Source organism: Onychostruthus taczanowskii, unplaced genomic scaffold, assembly GCF_017590055.1.
Source record: "Onychostruthus taczanowskii isolate IOZ18803 unplaced genomic scaffold, ASM1759005v1 scaffold20, whole genome shotgun sequence".
NCBI lineage: Eukaryota > Metazoa > Chordata > Aves > Passeriformes > Passeridae > Onychostruthus > Onychostruthus taczanowskii.
In genome coordinates, this window is record NW_024499240.1 from 8,024,962 (window position 1) to 8,044,932 (window position 19,971).

Genomic DNA, 19,971 nt, shown 5'->3' on the forward strand with positions numbered 1-19,971 from the left:
TGTCCGGACACAAAGATTTCAATATATTTCCTTAAGTAAGAACTTTAAGTAAGTATTTTCTTTAGTGTTCTCTAACAGTTCTTCTTTGTTAAAGAAAAGATTCAGTGGCTACACGCTGTGGGCATTTCCTCTGATTTTTTGAAGTAATTTCCAATGCTTTATGATTATTACATTTGTATGTGACAGTGATTATAGCACAAGAGATTACTGAAATACAAGTATTTTTAGACATCAGGGAGTTGTACATAGTTCCTGCATCTGTTAAGATCCTGTAAAAACCGAGCCAGATGCTGCGTGGTATGCAAACACTCTGAGCTGCAGAGATCATGTGTGCAAAAACTACAAAAATACTCTAAAAAGTAACTGTGATTATGATCAACATGACAGGCAGCTAAGACTGAATTCTGTCCACTTAAATTGCATAATCCACACAAGTTTATGGGAAAACTTCAGGTGTCACTGAAACTGGTCCTACTTGTGGCAAAATTGCTCTCAAATATTTAATGTCAGAAAGGATTGCTAACAGAGGCAAGTGGAGGAAAACATTTTAGAAAGATAAAAATAAGCACCTACTGCTCAAGGAGTGATTGAAAATAATTCACCATACCAATTCTCAGCAGGTGTAAATCAGTTTAACTCCAGTGACCTCTCATCCCCAACCCTCTCTCAGGCACACACCATTTAGCTTTGAGACACGGAACAAAAGTCTGCAGTCTGCCTAACAAACTGTATTGCTGCATGTTATGGTTTTTAATATATGATCTGCATGATTTACTACAGTGTATTTCTCTACAAGTCACGGCTCACTGTAAGCTCAGCTGGCTGTTACAGCCTTAGATGGCAAACATTTACTCCTACACATGCATCTATTGAAGTCAGACCCTGTGCTCAACTGATTGGATCCAGAGCTGCAATTCTGATCTAAATACCAGAACTATACATGACACTTCCTTTGTGTTTATGAATCTGCTTCAGATATCACCCCAGACTTACACAAAACTTTCCTTACTTGTAAGTAGCACAGTGCTTGCTGCATTCTCTCTTTACAGCTACAACAGCCCTTGCTGAAATACAGTTTGCCATGTTTAAAATCTAATTTTAAAAGATGCATAGGCACCAGTTTTAACCCTTTTAAAAGATAGCTATTTCCCCTTTCATAAGTGTATGTGTGTGTATACAACTGTATCTATAGCTACATTTGTATCTACATCTACATCCTCCTGTATTTAAAGTGCAGGCTGCCAAGGATGAATATTGAGCACATTACTCTTTAATATTTTCATAAATGACCTGGATGATGGGATCAAGTGTACTCTGATGAAATTTTCTGATGATAACAAATTGATGAGGGAATTTGACGTTTCAGAAGGGAGAGCCACGCTGCAGGAAGACCAGAATAGGCTGGAAGAGTGGGCTAAAAATAACTGTAAAGGCCTTGAACATGGGAAAACATAATGCAGAAGCATGGCACAGGCTGCGATCTCCCTGGGGAGCAGCTCTGTGAAAGGGACCTGAGGATCCTGGTGGGCAAGCAGCCCAGTGGGAGTGAACAGTGCTGCTGCTGCTGCTGCTGTGGCAAAGAAAGCCACCAGGAAGGACACTGGGCTGCATCAACAAGGACATCACCAGCACAGAGAAAGAAATCATTATCCTACTCCTATCCCAGCATCTTCCACCTGAAGGTGCTACTTCCTGGTCACATTTGGAATACTGTGTTCAGTTTTGGTCCCTGATACATACAAAAAAAAACCCAAAAAAAACAAAAAAAAAAAACAAAAAAAAAAAAAAAAAAACACTTCCTGGTCACACTTGGAAAACTGTGCTCAGTTTTGGTCCCTGATACATAAAAAAAAAATCAAAAAAAAAAAAAAAAAAAAAAAAAAAAAAAAAAAACACCAAAAAAAAAAAAAAAAAAAAACAAAAACCACACACACAACAAAACAAAACCCAAAAATAGGCTGAAGAGAATCCAGAGAAGGGTCACAGAGATCATCCAAGGACTGGGAAGCCTGACATATGAGGAAGTGCCCCAAGAACTGGGCTTGTTCTGCCTTGGAGAAAGGTTTAGGGGAGACCTTATCACCTTGTTCCCATCCCGAAAACAGGCTGAAGAGAATCCAGAGAAGAGTCACAGAGAGGACTGGGAAGCCTGACATATGAGAAAGTGCCCCAAGAACTGGGCTTGTTCAGCCTTGGAGAAAGGTTTAGGGGAGACCTTATCACCTTGTTCCCATATTTAAAGGATGGATGGATGGATATAAAGATGAAAATTCCCTTTTCACAAGGAAGTGCCCCAAGAACTGGGCTTGTTCAGCCTTGGAGAAAGGTTTAGGGGAGACCTTATCACCTTGTTCCCATATTTAAAGGATGGATGGATGGATGGATACAAAGATGAAAATTCCCTTTTCACAAGGACTCAAATGGAAAAGAAAAGTGGTAATGGTTACAAGTTGATCTTGGAGAGATTCCAATTGGACACAAGGAAAATTTTTCACAATGAGAACAACCAGCCATTGGAATAGTCTTGCCAGTGAAGTGATGGATTCCCCATCACTGCACAGTTTTAAGATTCAGCTGCACAGGGTGCTGAGCCATCTTGTCTAGACTGTGCTTTTGCCAAGAAGATCTAGATGATCCTTGAAGTCCCTTCAAATCTGGTACTCTAAGGTTTTATGATTCTTTGACTCATTACACTTATACACTCCAAACAATTCATGACTGTAAGTGAAACATTTTTGTTTCCAGATTACCCTATTTTTTCTCTTAAATTTTAATGTCAATATTTCTTTTTGCTTTATTCTTTGTAGAAATTAATATGCAGAGGAAGGAAAAGCAGAACCCCTTGTGAAAAATTACCTATTGCTTATACTTAACAGCTAGCAGACATGAACCATGATTAATAGAAGAAAATTACAATAAAACAAACTTCAGGGAACACTAACGTTTGCACTGAGATTTCCATCAGTCAGCTTGTTCCATTTAAACACGAAGACATTAGAAAAGCTACAATTCTCTTCTCTTGTGGAAAGCAGGCCCCTACTACCATTAACTTTTGGGATTGTTCTACCCTTCTCTGAAGAACAAACCTGAAATCCAGCAGTCATTGCAGCTGCTAATGGTTTAAAAAGCACTTTTTATAGAAACTTTTAAAAAAATATTTAACATTTTATGGCTACATCACACTGAGTGACTGTGAACACTGGACCTCATTATCTATTTTGGGGCAGAATTGTACTGCTGGACTGACACACGTGACTAAACAGAGCTATTTGATTTCACAGTCTGCACAAACTGTGTCTAATAGCGTTTTCAAGAGCTAAACCATGAAAGGAGAAGCAGCCAACACAAGACGAATACTCAAAAAGCTTCTGAAAACTGAGATGACACAAATCTAAGTTTAATTTCAAAAAAGAAGACATTTATGGCCTTGAAAACCAGAGATAAATAAAAGAAAGGATCTAGACAAGAAGAAAGATGGAAAAGTCATGCACATGACTCAGTTGGGTTCAGAAGTTTATTACCGTAATCATGAAGAGATATACCCAACTCAAACTTTCCAAAATATAAAAGTGTGGTTGATTATCAGGTTTGCTCATGTATGCCTTATTCACTGTCTCAGACAAGCAGTAAGTTTGAAAATGGCTAATTGGTAGAATGGTCAAAATTATCTGAAACAGATTTCTTTTTAAACCGATGGCTGCCTTTTTAACTCTGTATTTTCATAAGTTTTATGTTTGTAAAGACCTTTAAACTCAACTTTGAAAGATTTACAATCACTGGGACATGAGGGAGACTGTTTATTGACTTATGCTCATAGTAACTGCAACAGCAGAAACAAAATTTCTTCAGAAAGAGATGTACAATATTCCACTTCCTTCTGCTTCTGAAGAAAAAATTATAAGATCTTTTCACAAAACAGAAGTTTTACAACACTGATACTATGTAGTAAAGACATTATAACACACTGAATCATTTCAATGTCTTGGGAAAATTCATCTAAGTAGAGAACCCATTTTTTATACATTGTACCAAATATTTACGCAATCATATTTTAAATAAATATGCCAGAATTTTTGTGAGGGTTTTAATTAGAAGATCAATTTTCATTAGCCAGAAAACCTAAAAAAACAACCAAAAAAAAATCACACTGCAAAGCACATTGATCTGATTTCATCTAATGATCATACTTTAGTTTTCACACAGTACGAGATGAATACACAGATTGTGGCCTGGTTGAAAACAATGGAAAAACTCCCTTAGCAGTTAAAAGAGATAGAATTTCAAACCCAGCCTAAGCTTGAATAGTGAATAGTAGGGAAAAATCTCTGCTTCATTTAAGTGAAATGCCAAGCAGCTGTAACAGCTACTGAAGGTCACAGAGACAGGGCCCATTGCTGAAGATGTTCAGCCTCTGGTAGATCTAGATCTGAGTTTGCTTCTCTGTGAAACACAATTTTGTCTTAGCTACACAAAATACTTATTCAACATCTTATTTTTATCCGTCTGTGATGACACTTAAATTCTGGTTTACTTTTCTCCAAATTGCCTTCTGTGATCTCAGTAAGCAGAAATTTTTCTTAGATCAGTAACACTCACTTTTCAAAACAGATATTATGTCTTATTACCCCACAGGCATGTCTGTGGTGCAAACTGTATGCTCATTTATGGTCAGTTTTGTACATTAAATAATCCTGACTGTGAAAATAAAGAGAGAACTGTGATTCAGATATGTCACAAGAAAGAAGAAGGCTAAGATATTTTTTCTGTTTTCTTATGCGGTAGGTTAATACCAACATAATTTTTCATATAAAATTAAAAGTGCTATCACATAGGATTTATAATGATGTTTAAATATAGGTGTGGGGTTTATAAGCAATCTTTTCACTTGCTCAAAAATCATGACCATAAAAGGATAACTGTACTCTGCCTAAAAGAAGAAAACCTTTTGTTCTTAAAATTATGGTTCATTTTCATATCTCTAAGCATGATGTCATAAATACTGCTGGATTCTCCACTCAACTTATCTCAAACTGATAAAATTCACACATAGAGGACAAGATCCTCAATTGTTTTGAAATTCTGCAACCCTCTGTGCAGTCCCAGAAAGGACTGTCATGGGGAAGACATAGTAGGAAAGGCCTACCAGAAGTGAGATCACAAGATATAATACAGAAATTGTACCAGCTGTAAACCCCAGTGAGATATTTGTATAACCACGAGCTGGAATCTTTGTTTATACACCGTATGAGAAACTTAACATCACTTTAAAGTCTGTAAAAATCAAAAATGTGTGGTTTCTTACTGTTTAGTTATGAGCTTGATTCTTCTGCAGGTACTAGATCTTGATAAAGTCTTCGTTTATCATGACTCTCATGGGACGCTGCACAAAAAAAAACCCATTTTTTTTTAAAAAAGCACTAAATCATGTTTTATATTTATCATGAGTCTCATGGAACGCTGCACAAAAAAAACGTTTTCTTTTTAAAAAAGCACTAAATCATGTTTTATGTAAGAGAGTTAAATAGAGAATATAGTTGTGATATGATATAATTAAAAAAAAAATATATCTTGACTTTTTTCCTGAATATTGGTTATACCTCAAAATTTATAGCTCCAGTCTATTTACACTGAAAGCAATATTGTGGAATTGGAAAAGGCCTGGAACTCTGTGTTGGGTTGACTTTGTGTGGCCGCCAGAGAGCCACTTAGTTTCTCTCTCACTGTCCTGCTCAAAGAGGATAAGAGCAGAAAGTATGATGAAAAAGCTTTGGGGTCAAGGTAAAGCCAGGGAAATCACTTACAACTCACTGGCATCACGAAAAGATTGATCAAGTTCTGGGAAAATAATTTCATGCCCGTTTTAATAGATTTGGAGCCAAATTAAAACACCACCTTCCCCAGTACAAACACTTCTGTCACCCACCCAATTTCACTCTTTCATTCTGAGGTCCCCTATATCCCCCAGCCATGTCCAAGAGGTGCAGAGGGGATGGGGAATGTGAGGTTACTATGAGTACAGGACAACCCCTTCCTGCCTCTCCCTCCTCCTCACATTTTTCCCCAGCTCCAGTGTAGATCACGTCCACAGGCTGCAAGTTCCTGTCCATGGGTCTCAGTTCTTATCAGAAGCTGCTGCAGTGTAGCCTCCTCAGGGCCACAGTGGCTGTCTGAGAACCAGCTCCAGCATGGGTGCAATTCCTGCCACTTGCTACCATGTGTGCTCTACAGAGCCACAGCTTCTGTGAGGGGAACCAGCTCCAGCATGGGCAGTCCATGGCCACAGTTCTTGTCAGGAAAGCTCTGCACCAGCGTGAGCTCTCCAGGGCCACAGTTTCTTTCAGGAAAGCTTGCTACAGAATGGGCTATCCACAGTCAGGAGCTCCTCCAGGCAATATCCACTGGATCAGGATGGGGTCCCAGAGGAGCCGTGGCCTGGGTGCCTTTAATGGCGTCTCGTCTTTGCAGGCCGCGGGCGAGACTCTGTTCTGGCACCTTTCCTGCTCCTGCCCTATCCCTGGTGCTTGCATGGTTGTCCTCACTCTTTTCCTGTCACACCTCACCACCTGAGCAGCACTTTGTCCTTTGCCAGGGACTGTCAGAGGTGTCCTCAGCATGGCTGCCTGGCGCAGCCCTCAGGAGCTGCTGAGGGAGCCGGCTGGAACCGGCTGGAACCGGCCGGAAGAGGCCGGAAACGGCTGCGTGAGGTGCAGGGCGGCCGCCAGCCTCTCCCTGCAGCTGCCCTGGTGCCCTTGGCCTGCCAGGGACGCCCTAAGCAACCTGCCAGCAACCCCTCAAGGCTCAAGGCACAACATCTTCCTTGACAGGCGTCATGGATTCGGCCGAGCCTCCTCGGCCTCAGGACAAGAAGGGGGAGAACACAGGGAACATGTGGCGGACATGGCCAAGCCCTGAGGTGCCCGGTGCAGCAGCTGGGGGAAAACAAATACAGCTGGGGATCAGCGCCCAGCCAGAGCTGGAAACTAGTACAGCTCCACTCACTGAGCCTCTAACGAGGAGCTCATGTATGAGCTGAACTTTCAGTTCACTAAAATCCAGAGCTGTGCTACAGCTGAGCACACACCTGCATGGGCCTCCGGGACCATGATTGTGAGCAATTGTCTCACTGGAGTTATTAAACAGCCAGTTTCACTGTGCTTTCCGCTCCTTTATAAATGTGCGTGCAGGGAGTAACTGCTCTGTGTCTGTACAGATCTCCCCACAAAGACACACACCAGCAAGCATAGCTGGATGCAAACTACCACTTACGTGCAAGACACACACACCGTCTTTCCTTGACTTTTGGAAGTACTGTTTCATTAAAAGGAAAGAAAATTATAGATCCTATTCCTTTCCTAGGAAATCACTGACATCTCTGAACTGTAATATGTTGTTTTCATGGGAAGACTCCTTTGCTGAAGTTTGTTAAGGTATCTTATTTATTGTGTTGCAGTAACACATAATTGCTTTGGGAGTGGTGTATTTTAGCCACAAAAGCTGAATATCAATATTCTTTGAAGAAAAAATGCACTCAGGGTATTCTCTTCTCAGACCTGATACACTGCGGTGCACCTGCTCAGGTAGAATAAGCACTCACTGAAAAGGAGGAATAACGTTTTTCAGACCTGATCCCAATCTAGAATGTGTAAATTTTTAGAGTAAGTGAAAGGAAAAGCATGAGTATGCTATGAATTCTCAGGTCCATTTTGCAACAGAAGACATAGCCCATAGAATATGAGACTAAAATACAAATGTACATGGTTTATACATGTTTACTGGGCAATAAGTCTATAGATTTTACAAGTGCACAAAAGGCCACATACATTTCAAATACATCCAGCTAGAATTAAAACATTTCAGAAATAAACTGAGAATTAGGGCACATCAAAAGCAAAGCTAAAAAAGAAAATATTGAAGCTACTACATGCAGTACTCTAAAACAGAATAAGAACAACTCAGAGAAACTACGTCAAGTAAAACAGCATCTCATTGGTTTATTTCATTACAAGCTTTCTAGAAACAACATGTAACATGGTTTGTAGCGCCTATTATATATACAGGGAAAAATAAATCCAAACAAACAGACAAATAGACACAGCCTACTCTGGCAAAATAACAGGAACAATTAAGGTCACCTGTAAGTGGAAGAACTCTTAGCAGTATATCCTCTACCTACTTTGTTGTCTGCCTAATCTCAATACTACTACATTTTCCTTTAATGCAAGTGTAACTTCAAAAAAATTCTTTCAAATTATATGACAATAATAAAGATTTGGTCTTGTTCCTGCAAGCCAACAAAAATTCTTAATGTTTAAATTGTCAGGGTCTAAACTTTTATTGGACCTGATAACTGTGAAATCACAGATACACAGCTGGCAAATGACTACTTATGAATGTTTTAAGTTGACATTTTAACAACTAGAGCTCTGACAGCTTGCCAGAAAATTTTTGTTTTCCCTAATTTTTAAAGAGGTTAATAAATTCATGAAGATACAGTATGGGGAATGGATGGGTTTTGGAATCATACTAAGAGTATCCATGAAAGAAGAACCAGAAAAATATTTATATATATACATAGGAAACATAACAATCTAGGAAAATCTTTTATTTTCATCTCTTCTGAAGAATTCCAAAACTGTCATGTTGTTCATGTAGCCATACAAAATCACCCAGTTTTCTCTGCCTTCTACCATAATTCCTTCTTATCATACTGTTGTTCTGGATTTAGCTGTGGTTTGTCTTAGATTTTCTCCGCAACTCTCTTGAATTCTCAGGGCTGGCTCCCCTTTTGAGACGCCTGTTTCCATCTTCACATAGAGTAGGAGTTTGTGCAGCAATCATTTTGTGCATATCTAGGATTTCATGCTAGCATCAAAGAAATGACCAGTTGATGAGAAATATTTTTAATATACTCTCTCAGGAAGCAGAATCAGACATAATGATTACCATCCCTCATAAAGGTGACCTGGAGTCCATATTCAGAGGTATGATCTCATTGTGATGTTGTCTGATGAAGCACAGTATCACATCTTGAAAAATGTATGTTATGGTATACTGAAGACAAGACTGAAATTGGAATGGCATTTCCTCCAGATGTTTCCTTTCAACAGTTCTCTTCCAACAACTGTTTCAGTTTTGGTTTTTGGTGGATTATTTTCAAGAAATAAGGAGGTCTTGTGAGGTATTTTTTCTATCTGAAATATTAGCTGTTGTCACTGCTGGAAGAATATGGTCCACACACATCCAACCTTTCTAATTTGGGGCTGTTTTCATAGTGCTTAGTTTTTCTATGGAGCCAAAGGCTTTCATCGTCAGCATCATTTGACTCAGTTTCTAAAATATTAATTGCCCAACTTGTACCAATCACTGACCATGCCTAATTTTTTTTGTTAGAAATTATTTTAAAAAACCCTTAAAAATAAATGAGAAAGACAACAAAGAACCTTACACTCCTCTCAAAATATTCAGTCATTTAAGTGTTCTTATATAAAAACCTTTGGAAAATAGAAACAATTAAGGCAGTCCTGTATAACGTAACAGTGTCGTTGTATTGACATATGCACATACTTAAACACTGATGCAAACTGAAACTGACATTAATGGTAAGTGCCAAATTAATTCATACCTTTTCAGCAAAACTAATATCTACTAGTTTAAATAACAGATATATGCTTTTACCTTTTGCTCCAGTTTATTTTGCTTAGCAGATGCAACAGACCAATGTCTAACTTCAAGCTGCTTTGCAGCTAAGAAATAAATCTAGGCAAAGTTTTTTCAGATTCTGTTCCATTCCCATTGCATCTGATCTCATCAGCAGACATGTAGGACCTAAGAAAAAATAGAAATATAAAAAAAATAGAAACATAATATCAATAAATGGTCAGGTTTTTTTTTTCAGTGTAGAGATGAATGTGTTCAAACATTAATTAATTATGGGAAAGTGGTGATTTGAATAAATTATTAATTTTGAAAAAAAATTACATTTTTATGTTAAAATTCTCTGAACATACATATTTCCTTTTTATCTCAAAAAGATTAGATCTAACTAAAATATTTGTTTTAAAAAGTGATAATAATGAAAAAAATGCTACAACTGTGCTGAACCAGACTTTTACAAAGAAAGACACAGAAATGGTGCATGAAAACACTCTTTGTTTGAATTTCAGATGGGAAAGTTTCAAAAGTTCAGCAATTCCTTTGGGATGGGAAAAGAAGTTACTGCCCAATTCTGCTCAGAACTGGTTATTTAATTGTGTCTGATCATGCAACTCTTTGACAAGAATCTTTGACAAAATTTGAAGAAATAAAAAAGTATATGCGATGCATCAATCACACATGTACATATAATGATTAATTTCCAGTCCTACCTATCTGTAAATCAAAATGCAGTTATTAGTTAAGCTGTTGTTAACTATAATTATCTTTTGTTTGCTTCTTCTAGTCAGGTTGCCATAGTCATTGTCTGTATGACATTATTCTATGTTTAAATACTGGAAAGCTCTTTTGGCAGGTCTTGCTTTACTTCAGCAGCACAATTTTTCAAGGGAAGAAAAAACTTCTTTAAAATATTTCCTAAAAGGACATCATATGAGTGTAAATATATTATAAGCTGATTAAATTAAAAGATTGCATCTCTTTAACTAATTCTAAATCAAATTCAGATCCCTAAAGAGAATATAAGCAAAATTAAGACCCTTGCTAACATTTGCTTCTTTTTGGTGCCTCAGACATCTGTGTTTAATTATACTTGTCAGTGGACAATACAACGTCTTCATGAGAGCCCGCATGTATCTTACAGCAGAGGGAAGATGAAGTTTCTTGAAGACAGCCTTCGAGGTAAGAGTGTATTTGCCTTCTATAATTTCTCAGACGACAGCATATGAATAATAGACTTTGTGGCCCACTGCCATTGTTGGGGGGTGGTGGAGGAGAAACTTACATAAAAATAAGACACAGTTATAGTCTGAACAAAACCCTAGATTTTCCACGTTTCAGTAAATCAGAAAGGTCTAGAAACTTCAAATTTGAAATAGCACTATTTAAGTACTTAGACAATTTAAAAATTAAACTTTCATGTCTTTCTAATTAGGAACAGGAACTGAACCGCTGATTGTTTTTATTTCTAATTCAGAGTAGATTTTGAGACACTCTTCCATAAGCAGTGGTAGGCTTACACAACACACAGAACACCAGGGACAGCTGAAAGCAGCCATATCCATGAAGATTTTTAGCAACATGTGCTTTCATGTATTTATAACACAGCAAAAGCAGTCATGTGATCAGTTACCCAACACCAGCCCATGCACAGGACTTAATTTAATACAAATGCCTTCCAACCTAGGGAATTAAAAAGTACACGTTCCAAAGAAGAAAGCTGACAGACATTCAGAATCACTATGTTCTTGCCTCAGTAATTTTCTTTCCCTCTTGCTCACCAGCACTGGTGAGAAGAAGGGAAAGAAACTGCTTCATTTTAAGTTAGATGTGTAGGTTTTAACTTTGTAGACTTACTACTTCTAGAAAGTTAAGGCTGTTACCTGAGAAAGCTCCTAAAGCTGCAGCATCAGTTTAAACCATGCTATAAATACAACCAACACAACTGACCAGCCATATAACATACAAACTATAAATCTGATCTAGGTTTGGGGTGGGGGGTTGCTGAGTTATTTTTAACCCAGATCACTTCTCTGATCTGTGTCACTGCTCAGACACTGAACAGCATCAGTGTAACAGGGGCACTGTATGATTCAAGAACATGCAGCAAGAGATGAGGACAGTCAGATGAAATGTACACATCTGCTGTAAAAAATGCTGCCAAACTGCAGACTAATATAATTAACAAATCATCCCACTGGCTCCTCTGAAATTGCCTTAGATGGTGAACCAAATCCAAGCACAAGTCACTGTGATATTTTGCCTCTAGTGTTATTAACCCACAGAGGACTGTGGGAGATGTGCTGTTGCAAATGAATAGCAGCAAGATGTTTTGGGGAGACATTTTTTATTATTTCAGGATAACTTAGATATAAACAGATACATAACTAATATTTGATTTGTAAATACAGGTACTTGGCTTCCAGTGTTAGTTCCACCTTTTCTGCAAATTCTCTTAATCCTTACTAAAACTCAAGTTCTCTCTCCATTACTCCATATTGTCAGTTGCATTTATTCTGCTCTCTGCCTGGTACCTGAATGGTACTGAAACCTGCGAATATTTCTCCAAATATGGATTTCTGACTCTCCAGTAATTTATATTCCACTGATTTCATTGATGCCTGGTGAATCATGATCACATCCACTCTAGCAGAGTCCAGGAGACAACACACGCATGTCCTCCTGACAGGTGAGGTACAGGTCTCAATTTCATATCATAGCTGTTAAGCAGCTATTTATGTGCCAATAATTGCATCCCACAACTTTACAATCTACCTTTTCCTGTCAGCTAGGAGCCCGGCCACCATCTCAACATGGTTCCTGCCTCATGGTGGCACAACCATGTTACAATTTTTCACCAACTAAACCACAATTTAGCATTTCAGTTTTGAATCATGGTTGTTTTGCTGCTTTGAAAATGAGGGTGAAAACTTCTTGAGTAGTAGAAATGCAGATTCACAGCTGCTGTTGATTGTTTTAACTCCTTTGATGTCAGTAATTGGAAGGAAGATGAATAGCAGCTGAGAAGCTGTTTGACTCCTTTGCACGAAACAGCCACTGCTCCACGTCAGCGTCATCCGGAGCAGCCCTCTGATGGCTCAAGAGATGAGGACTTAAAAAAAGATACACTGCTGACTGGCTGTCAGATCTTCCACTGTGCTGATCTCATTCCAGAAACTACACATCTGCATGTGGTCAGGATGACAAGATGTTTCACTCTGCATTGCCTCAGTTCCCTGCTTTGGTAGTTGCTCAGCATTTTGCAGAAGTGTGAAACTTTCCACATTTCCACTAACTTAATGGAAATGAAAGGGAGGTATTTTCCCAAGAAGCTTAAAATGTCATGTTCTAAATTTCCATTAGGGAAATCTCGCTATTATTTCTAACGCGTATATCACGAATCATACTGGATTTTATTCCAGATGCAGTAAGTAATCTTTGTAACTAAAATTTTCATTAACAAGTTTGTCTGTTCTTGTTTCTCAGATTCAAAATACCATTATACATAGGTCATCCATATACAGGGATTATTATAGCAACAGGGAAGCCCTGGTATTCAAAGGACTTTAGTGAGACAAGGTTTGCGACAGAAGTAAAAGCCTTGATTTCAGGATAAACACAACTCAGTATGAGCTAAATCAAGAATCAGCAACTGATTGCTGGAAACACACTGAGAAAAGCTCCTCACTAAGATGAAGAGAGTCCTTACAAGGTCTGCCAAATACAAGATCTCTTGCACAATGCTCATTTTCCTTTGTTCCTTTGCTGTCTGGAGGCATGGCTGCTAACTTTGTCAGCAACTGAAAAACTGGAGTGTGAAAAAGTTACTCTAAAATGTAAAAAAAAAAAAAAAAAAACCGATGGGGGACTGTTTTGACTACATCACACGTGAAAGGAAGGAGCCATCCTCAGTGAGCAGTCTTGCACAACATGGGTAGAGGCCAGGCTCACTGTGCTCTGTTTCTGCGGCACTGGTTTCAGGAATCAAATATCCCCCACCGAGGGAGGGCAGGCAAGACCCCCTCAGCACAGCGACGGTGGGGAAGGCTTTCGACACAGAGGTAGTGGGATTTCTTCCAAAATCTAAAAGGAAAACTCAAATCTTCTCCACACTTCCTTTCTCACAACACAGTCCTGCGGTTGAGTGGAGCTGCTCGCCCGCTGCTCGGCAGGAGATTTTAGGATGAGTTTCCAGTATCTCCATCCCCCGTCGCCGGCCCGGCCGGCCAAGTGTGTCGAGGCGAAGCGAGGGGGACGCGGCCCTCTCTGCTTCGCCGGTGTCGGGGTGGCCGCGTCCCACGGGGCCGTGCACTGTCCAGGGACACGGGGCCATGTCCCTTCCGCAGCGTCCCCGTGGGCGCGGACGGGGCGGGGAGAAACCCGACCCCCGCCGCCTGGGAAGGGCGAGGGGCTGCGGCCGCGCGGGAGGAGGTGGCGGCGTGCCCGTGTGACTCCCCCATTCGCGGGGACACCCCCAGCCCGGGCCGCGGGGAGGGTGACCCAGGGCGGGGCAGGGCAGGGCGGGGCGCGGCGCTGCCCTGCCCTCTCGCTGAGCGGAGAGGCGGGAAGCCGGCGTCGGTGTGCTGCCGGTCGGCCGGAGCCATGCGGAGCTGCGGGAGGGCGCGGGGCGCCGCGGGCTGGGCCGCCCCGCTGCTCCTGCTGTGGCAGTGCCTGCCGACGGCGCGGCCCTACAACCTGGACACGCAGGACGCGCTGCTCTTCCGCGGCAGCAACGGGACCTTCTTCGGCTACTCGGTTCTCCTGCACCGCCACGGCGAGGAGCGATGGTGAGTCCCCGGCCCGGCCGCCCCCGCGGGTCCCGTCGCGCCTTGTCCCGGCCGCGGCTCCTCACGCTGCCGTCTCTGCCCCGCAGGCTGGTGGCGGGCGCGCCCCGGGCTAGCTGGCCCGCCAACGAGTCGGTGGTCAACCCCGGGGCCATATTCCGGTGCCGCATCGGGGGGAGCTCCAGCGGAGAGTGCGAGCAGCTCCAGCTGGGTGAGTCGGCGGCGGGGCGTGGGCGGGGAGACCCCGGCGCGGAGCGGTCGGTGCCCGCCGCCCTGCGCGCACCGCGGCTCCGCTGCCTTGCGGGGCGCGCTGGGCCCTTCCGCCTTAAAATGCAGAGTGCTCTGCCAAAGGGTGAGATCAGCGCCACAGCCCAAGGACTGTAGCGGCGGCATCAAGAGAGATAGCATGCACCAAAACTCGATTTGGGGAAGTTAGGTGTGACAGATGTCGTTCCCACAGCCGTTTCGCACCTTTCAGCCTCCGAGTCAAAAGCCCTGTGAGTTTCGGTCTGAGCTTGCTCTGCGGAGAGCTGGTACAGCTTCCAGGGCAGTGGGTGAATGCACTAAGCTCAGGGATGGGAGGGTGGAAGTATGTGCCTAAGTCATGTTTTCTCCTGCAAAGCCTTCTCTTCATAGAAGTCACCCTAAAGTAACTCTGAACCGCTGTTGTCTTGCTGATGGGTTCTCCCTGCTTGCAGATTTATTGGCGTTTCAGACGAACAAAGTTATTTTTGACTGAATCAGTTTTTATGGGTCCTGCGTTTAACTTTGCTTCTCTCTATCTCCACAGTCTCCATACTTAGGAGATGTAACTGGCTGAACTTACTCAACTCTCAAGCGTTTGATACTTGTTAAAAAGGGGAAGGCTTTGGCTGGGTTGCCATGAACATGTGTGAATTGCTTTGGGCTCTCTTCCTGTCCCACTTGCATACAGTGCTGTTTGTGCTATTCATATGCTATGGAGAGAATCTTCTTCAACTTGTACTCTGCCACCCTCTGACCAAGAGTATCCCATCCGTTATGAGCACACCGCCCAGTAAGGCGAAGGGCGGGAAATGGGCTATCAAAATATTTGAAAGACATAGCACACCATGAACTGGTGGCTGTCAGGGCGGAGCTGAGCTTTCTGTGACCAAAAAAATACTAAAACAATTACTTCTCTACATCTCTGTGTCTAAAACTTAGAACTGACAGGTTCTATCCTTTTTTTTTTTTTTTTTGTAATGTGTAGTCCTATAAGAAAAAGGCAAGCAGTCGCTGCTAGAAAGAATGGAAATTAAATTTATACCAGCTCAAGTGGTTTTTGGGCTTTGTTGGATAATTTCATTCCAATACTATATCTATTAAAAAGTTATACATAACAAGACTTTATTTTTTTTTTCCTGACTGCATGTTTCTTATGAGGAGGCTTGCAAAAATTCTAAGAGGTCAGCTGAAGTGGTGAAGTAAAATATGCTAAGAGTCAATAAATCCCTGTTCCTGGATTGGTGGTAAAAATAGTCCTTTACTGTGGGAGGGAAGAAAAGGAAGGGTTGAAAGTTTCTGGTTCTTTGAAATCTACAAACATCTGCAGTGCCTTTCAGTTTGCTCATTTAGCCAATGGAGAAACAAAATCTCTAAAGAAATAATGTGATGTGTTTTTCTTCAATAGCTTAAGGGATTCTAAATGAAGTGAGGCAACAGGTATATGAAAAAGTTTATGTGGTTCCAAAGGCTTAGCTTAATGTGGCCTCTATTCCCAGGATTGAAGGCTGCAGGTTACACAACATACTTTTTTTAAACAATAGTTATACCACATTTTTGCAAACTAGGTTTCCATTACTGCAAAGATGACATCTTTGCATCACTAAGGTTTGTCTGTAGTATTTCTGAAGTTAAATGGAAGCTGAAAAGAAGTGCTGTATTGTAAAACAGGTCATTGAGGTCAGTGAAGAAGCCGAAGGCAGCTGTGGTACATGGCTTGTGAATGAAGTGGCATAGTATCTGAGGTCAGAGAAATATGCAGGGGAACTTGCAATCACAAAGCTGAACTTAATTATCTCTCGTCTAATTCATTCAAGTTTGGGTTCTGATCTCATAGAATAGGGAATTTCCTTAGAAAAATGTGTGTCAATATATTGTACTGCTGAGCAGGCACAATGAGAAATAAGTGTTTCTATCTTGCCCTTAAATAGATGAATTCCTATTTTGTTCTGGTAAAAACATCTTTGAGGTGGTAAGTTTCTAATTATAAGTCATAAAAAAGTAGAGGTGATAACAGGCAATAGAAATGGCTTTCCAAATGTTGGGCTTCTGAAATAAATGGATGTGAATTACCTAGAGACACAAGTATGTTAAAATACTTTGTCACTCCTTTTCGGTAAAGTAGCCTTGAAACTGCCATAACTAATTAATGAAGGGTTTGTGAACCATTAGGAAACCTCTGATCACACGAAACTGCTGTTGTTGTTTTATATGTCACAAGTTCCTATCTGCTTCCTCAGTAGCAAAAGAGCTGCTGGGAGCAGTCTTATGCTGCAGTCATCACAGTATCTAGGATAACTCATCCAGACATACTTTAAAGAATTCTGATGTTCTTCAGGATGTAGGAGGCCCTGGGCTGGTTTAAGATCTGAAAAGAGCAGTGAGATAAACTAGCAAGGCTTTGTCTTCCTAGCCCCTCATTGGCACTTTTAAATCTCTCTCTGATGGATGAATATGAGTTTTCAGTCTCTTTTTGAGTTCTGGTACTTCTGTTTATGGTGTCAAGAGTTCTAGACTACAGATTTATTTGTATTTGGAGTATTTTTAAATAATGGCTTATATTAGATGCGGAGGCTTGTAATCAAACTTCAAGTTTGTTTGATTACAAAACTTCAAGTACAAAATACAGTACTTCAGGTTGAAGCACTAAAGGTCCATCATCTAGTCTTGAGTTTCAAATCCTTGCCCACATCAGTTTGGGGTAGTCGGGGATTATTGCAGAGGAGTTTACACAAAGTTATTTATATGTTTTGAACTGAATTTTGGACATACGAAACGTTACAGAAATTCTTCAATAGCACTGCTGTCAGTGATTGGCTGGGTAAAGTATATAGGAAATAATTTGTGCAATTTGCCATCCAGTCTAAGGAAAAAATCAGTTTTAGCTACAAATGAATGCAGTAAATTCACTGCATACTGTTTAACATAAGGCCAGAAAGCTCTGCCTGCAGTTTCAGTCTTGCTCCCTTCCTTTAAGTCTCTGCTTCAATTAACCTGTGAACAAATTGCCCTCTAGCTCCCCCAGCTGAATCATTACAATGGAAAAGTGAACAGTTAATGGTTTTCCCCAAAGGCAGAGCTGTGTCTGTTCAACTTGGATTTCAGTATGTTTGAGTTTTGGTAGTGTGGCTTTTTATGTTGCTTGCACTCCTCATACCTTGCAAGTGGCATCTTTCAAATAGCCATGCTGTTCCAAGGATCATGGGATCTTCTGGACCTAGGTCTGTTACAGAAGGATGGAAACAGGTGTCATTTAAAATGTTTTGGTTGAAGTCATTTGAAGGACATAAGAGGGATAAAACCCATCAGATCTATGAAAATAGAAAGTACTTCCTGGGTGAGTAAAAATAGACTCTGAGACCCTGACACCTAGGAGCAGGATATCAGAAGGCTTATTGCCTTTGCAGCAGACTTCATTGCTTTCATCAGTTAGCAATAGGACCAGAGGAGTTATGGCAGGATAAAGTGGGTGATGAGAGGCTGTTGGGCATGGAAAACACTGGAGCAAGTTATATAAAACTGGTTTCTCAAGATGACATAGCAAACATGTGTATTATGATCCTTGAGGCCAAAACCAGAAGTGGCTTTATAAGTTATGACCATATTTGTCAGCAGTTGCATTGTTTCTGTGGATGTGTTCAGAGGGGATTATAGCAGAAGTGTATCTTCCAGCTGTGTAATGTACACAGGCATGGGCAATTACTTATTTCTCAGTGACTTTATGACAGCACGTGCTCCTTTTCCCTGAGGCAACCAAGCTGCCATGTCCTCTTGAGCTTATGCAGTGCTACTCTGTTGCTTGTGCAGAATACTGCATTTTCTCATTTGATAAAGCTTTTATAATGTCATAGCCTGAGCAGGGACTCATCAGGGTGTCTGGGATGTCAAGTTCTCGCCTCTCTCTCCCACAGAAGTCTGTAATTTCAAGGTGGTTGAATACTTGCCAGTCAGTGAAAGGGAGGAAACATAAGGCAGCATGTCAGCAGAGGGCCAAAATAATCCTGAATCAACATATACTGGAGCAAAGGAAAAGGGGAATGCAATCCAATGAGTGTTGAGGAATGATGGTGCTTTTTCTTGTTACAAACCTCTGAAAGAGGCACAGGAAGGAAGCACTGAGACAGGCTGAACTTACTCATCTCTCACATCATCATTGTCTGGTTTTGTTTGATTTACTGATAAAAAGTCTCAGTCTCTGGGGGTCTAAATTTATTGCCCTGGTCTTCTCTACTTCTTCCATGTCCTGTAAATCCACATAAAAATAAGTCCCAGGTAAGTCATTGTTAGAAGATGATGGAGCTCATTGCTAGAAGAGAATTACCAAAAGTGCCTTGTGCAATTTAAAGGAGGACTAATTCTTACACATGGGAGTATAATGGAGTTTTCTTTTCTGAGGAGATTTCAATCAGATTCAGGTGTTCTATAATTCATGTAAACCATGGAAATGTCTCCATTAGGAAGTGAGAAGTTTTCCATTGCATAGCTCCAAAATTCAATTCCAAAACTAAATTCCACACTTGTTTCTGAAAAGCAGTACATATTCAGTACAAGGAAGTTCACATCTCTGACATTAGCCAATAGGATAATCTGTGTATTCATTTAAACTCTCTAGTGCATTTGACTGTAATAAATGCCAGTTGTGCTCTCAGCACAAGATGTTTTGTTTGGTGGGTCAATTTTTGGTGGGGCAAGGGGTAAGAAGGTGTGGGGTGTGATTTACAGGGCTTTTTTCCATGCAAACAATGTCCCATCAGCGTTAGTGTTCTGTGGTCTGTACTGACATCCTCTTCTGGGTAACTAAACTAACTCTTAAACCTCAAACATTTTGGGTTCACCTGTAGCTGTATTCAATCTGAGAAAGTTTTAAAAATTATGCAAAAGAGGTTATTCAAATGACCTAATGTGTTTCCTTATTTTATAGGAAGTTTTTTTCATAAACTATTATGCTGATGCATAGAAAATACCAGTTCAACAATTTGATTAATGCTTATTCATACAAACATCTTAAAAATTAAAAACTTCCTTTATATAACTTAGAATAAATGTGTAGCTTCTCCTTACCATGGGGATCACTACTGCTTTCCAGAAGAAAGCAAATGTTTGCTAACTTGTCAATACTGCAGCCTTTTGGGCTGTGGGGGCAGAGTTAGAAGACATTTCCATGTGTTTCTCAAGGTTTTAAAAAATAACTCTACTTAAGAACTACCACTAAGCGCTGCTAGTGAATAATTGCAACAGTGACAGAAGAACGCAGGACGTGCTTAGGTAATGATCTGCCATCCCCAGTAGAGGT

General features: G+C 40.7%; 1 protein-coding gene across 1 annotated transcript in view; it reads left to right on the plus strand.

The window, feature by feature from the left end:
- Positions 1-14,069: 14,069 nt before the first annotated feature.
- ITGA4 (integrin subunit alpha 4) overlaps positions 14,070-19,971 on the plus strand; it is a 34,892-nt gene continuing 28,990 nt past the window's right edge. The window contains exons 1-2 of the mRNA XM_041403764.1: positions 14,070-14,438; positions 14,525-14,646. Of these exons, the coding sequence (XP_041259698.1) occupies positions 14,254-14,438; positions 14,525-14,646 (307 nt within the window). The 5' untranslated portion in view covers positions 14,070-14,253. The remainder of the gene's footprint in view (positions 14,439-14,524; positions 14,647-19,971) is intronic.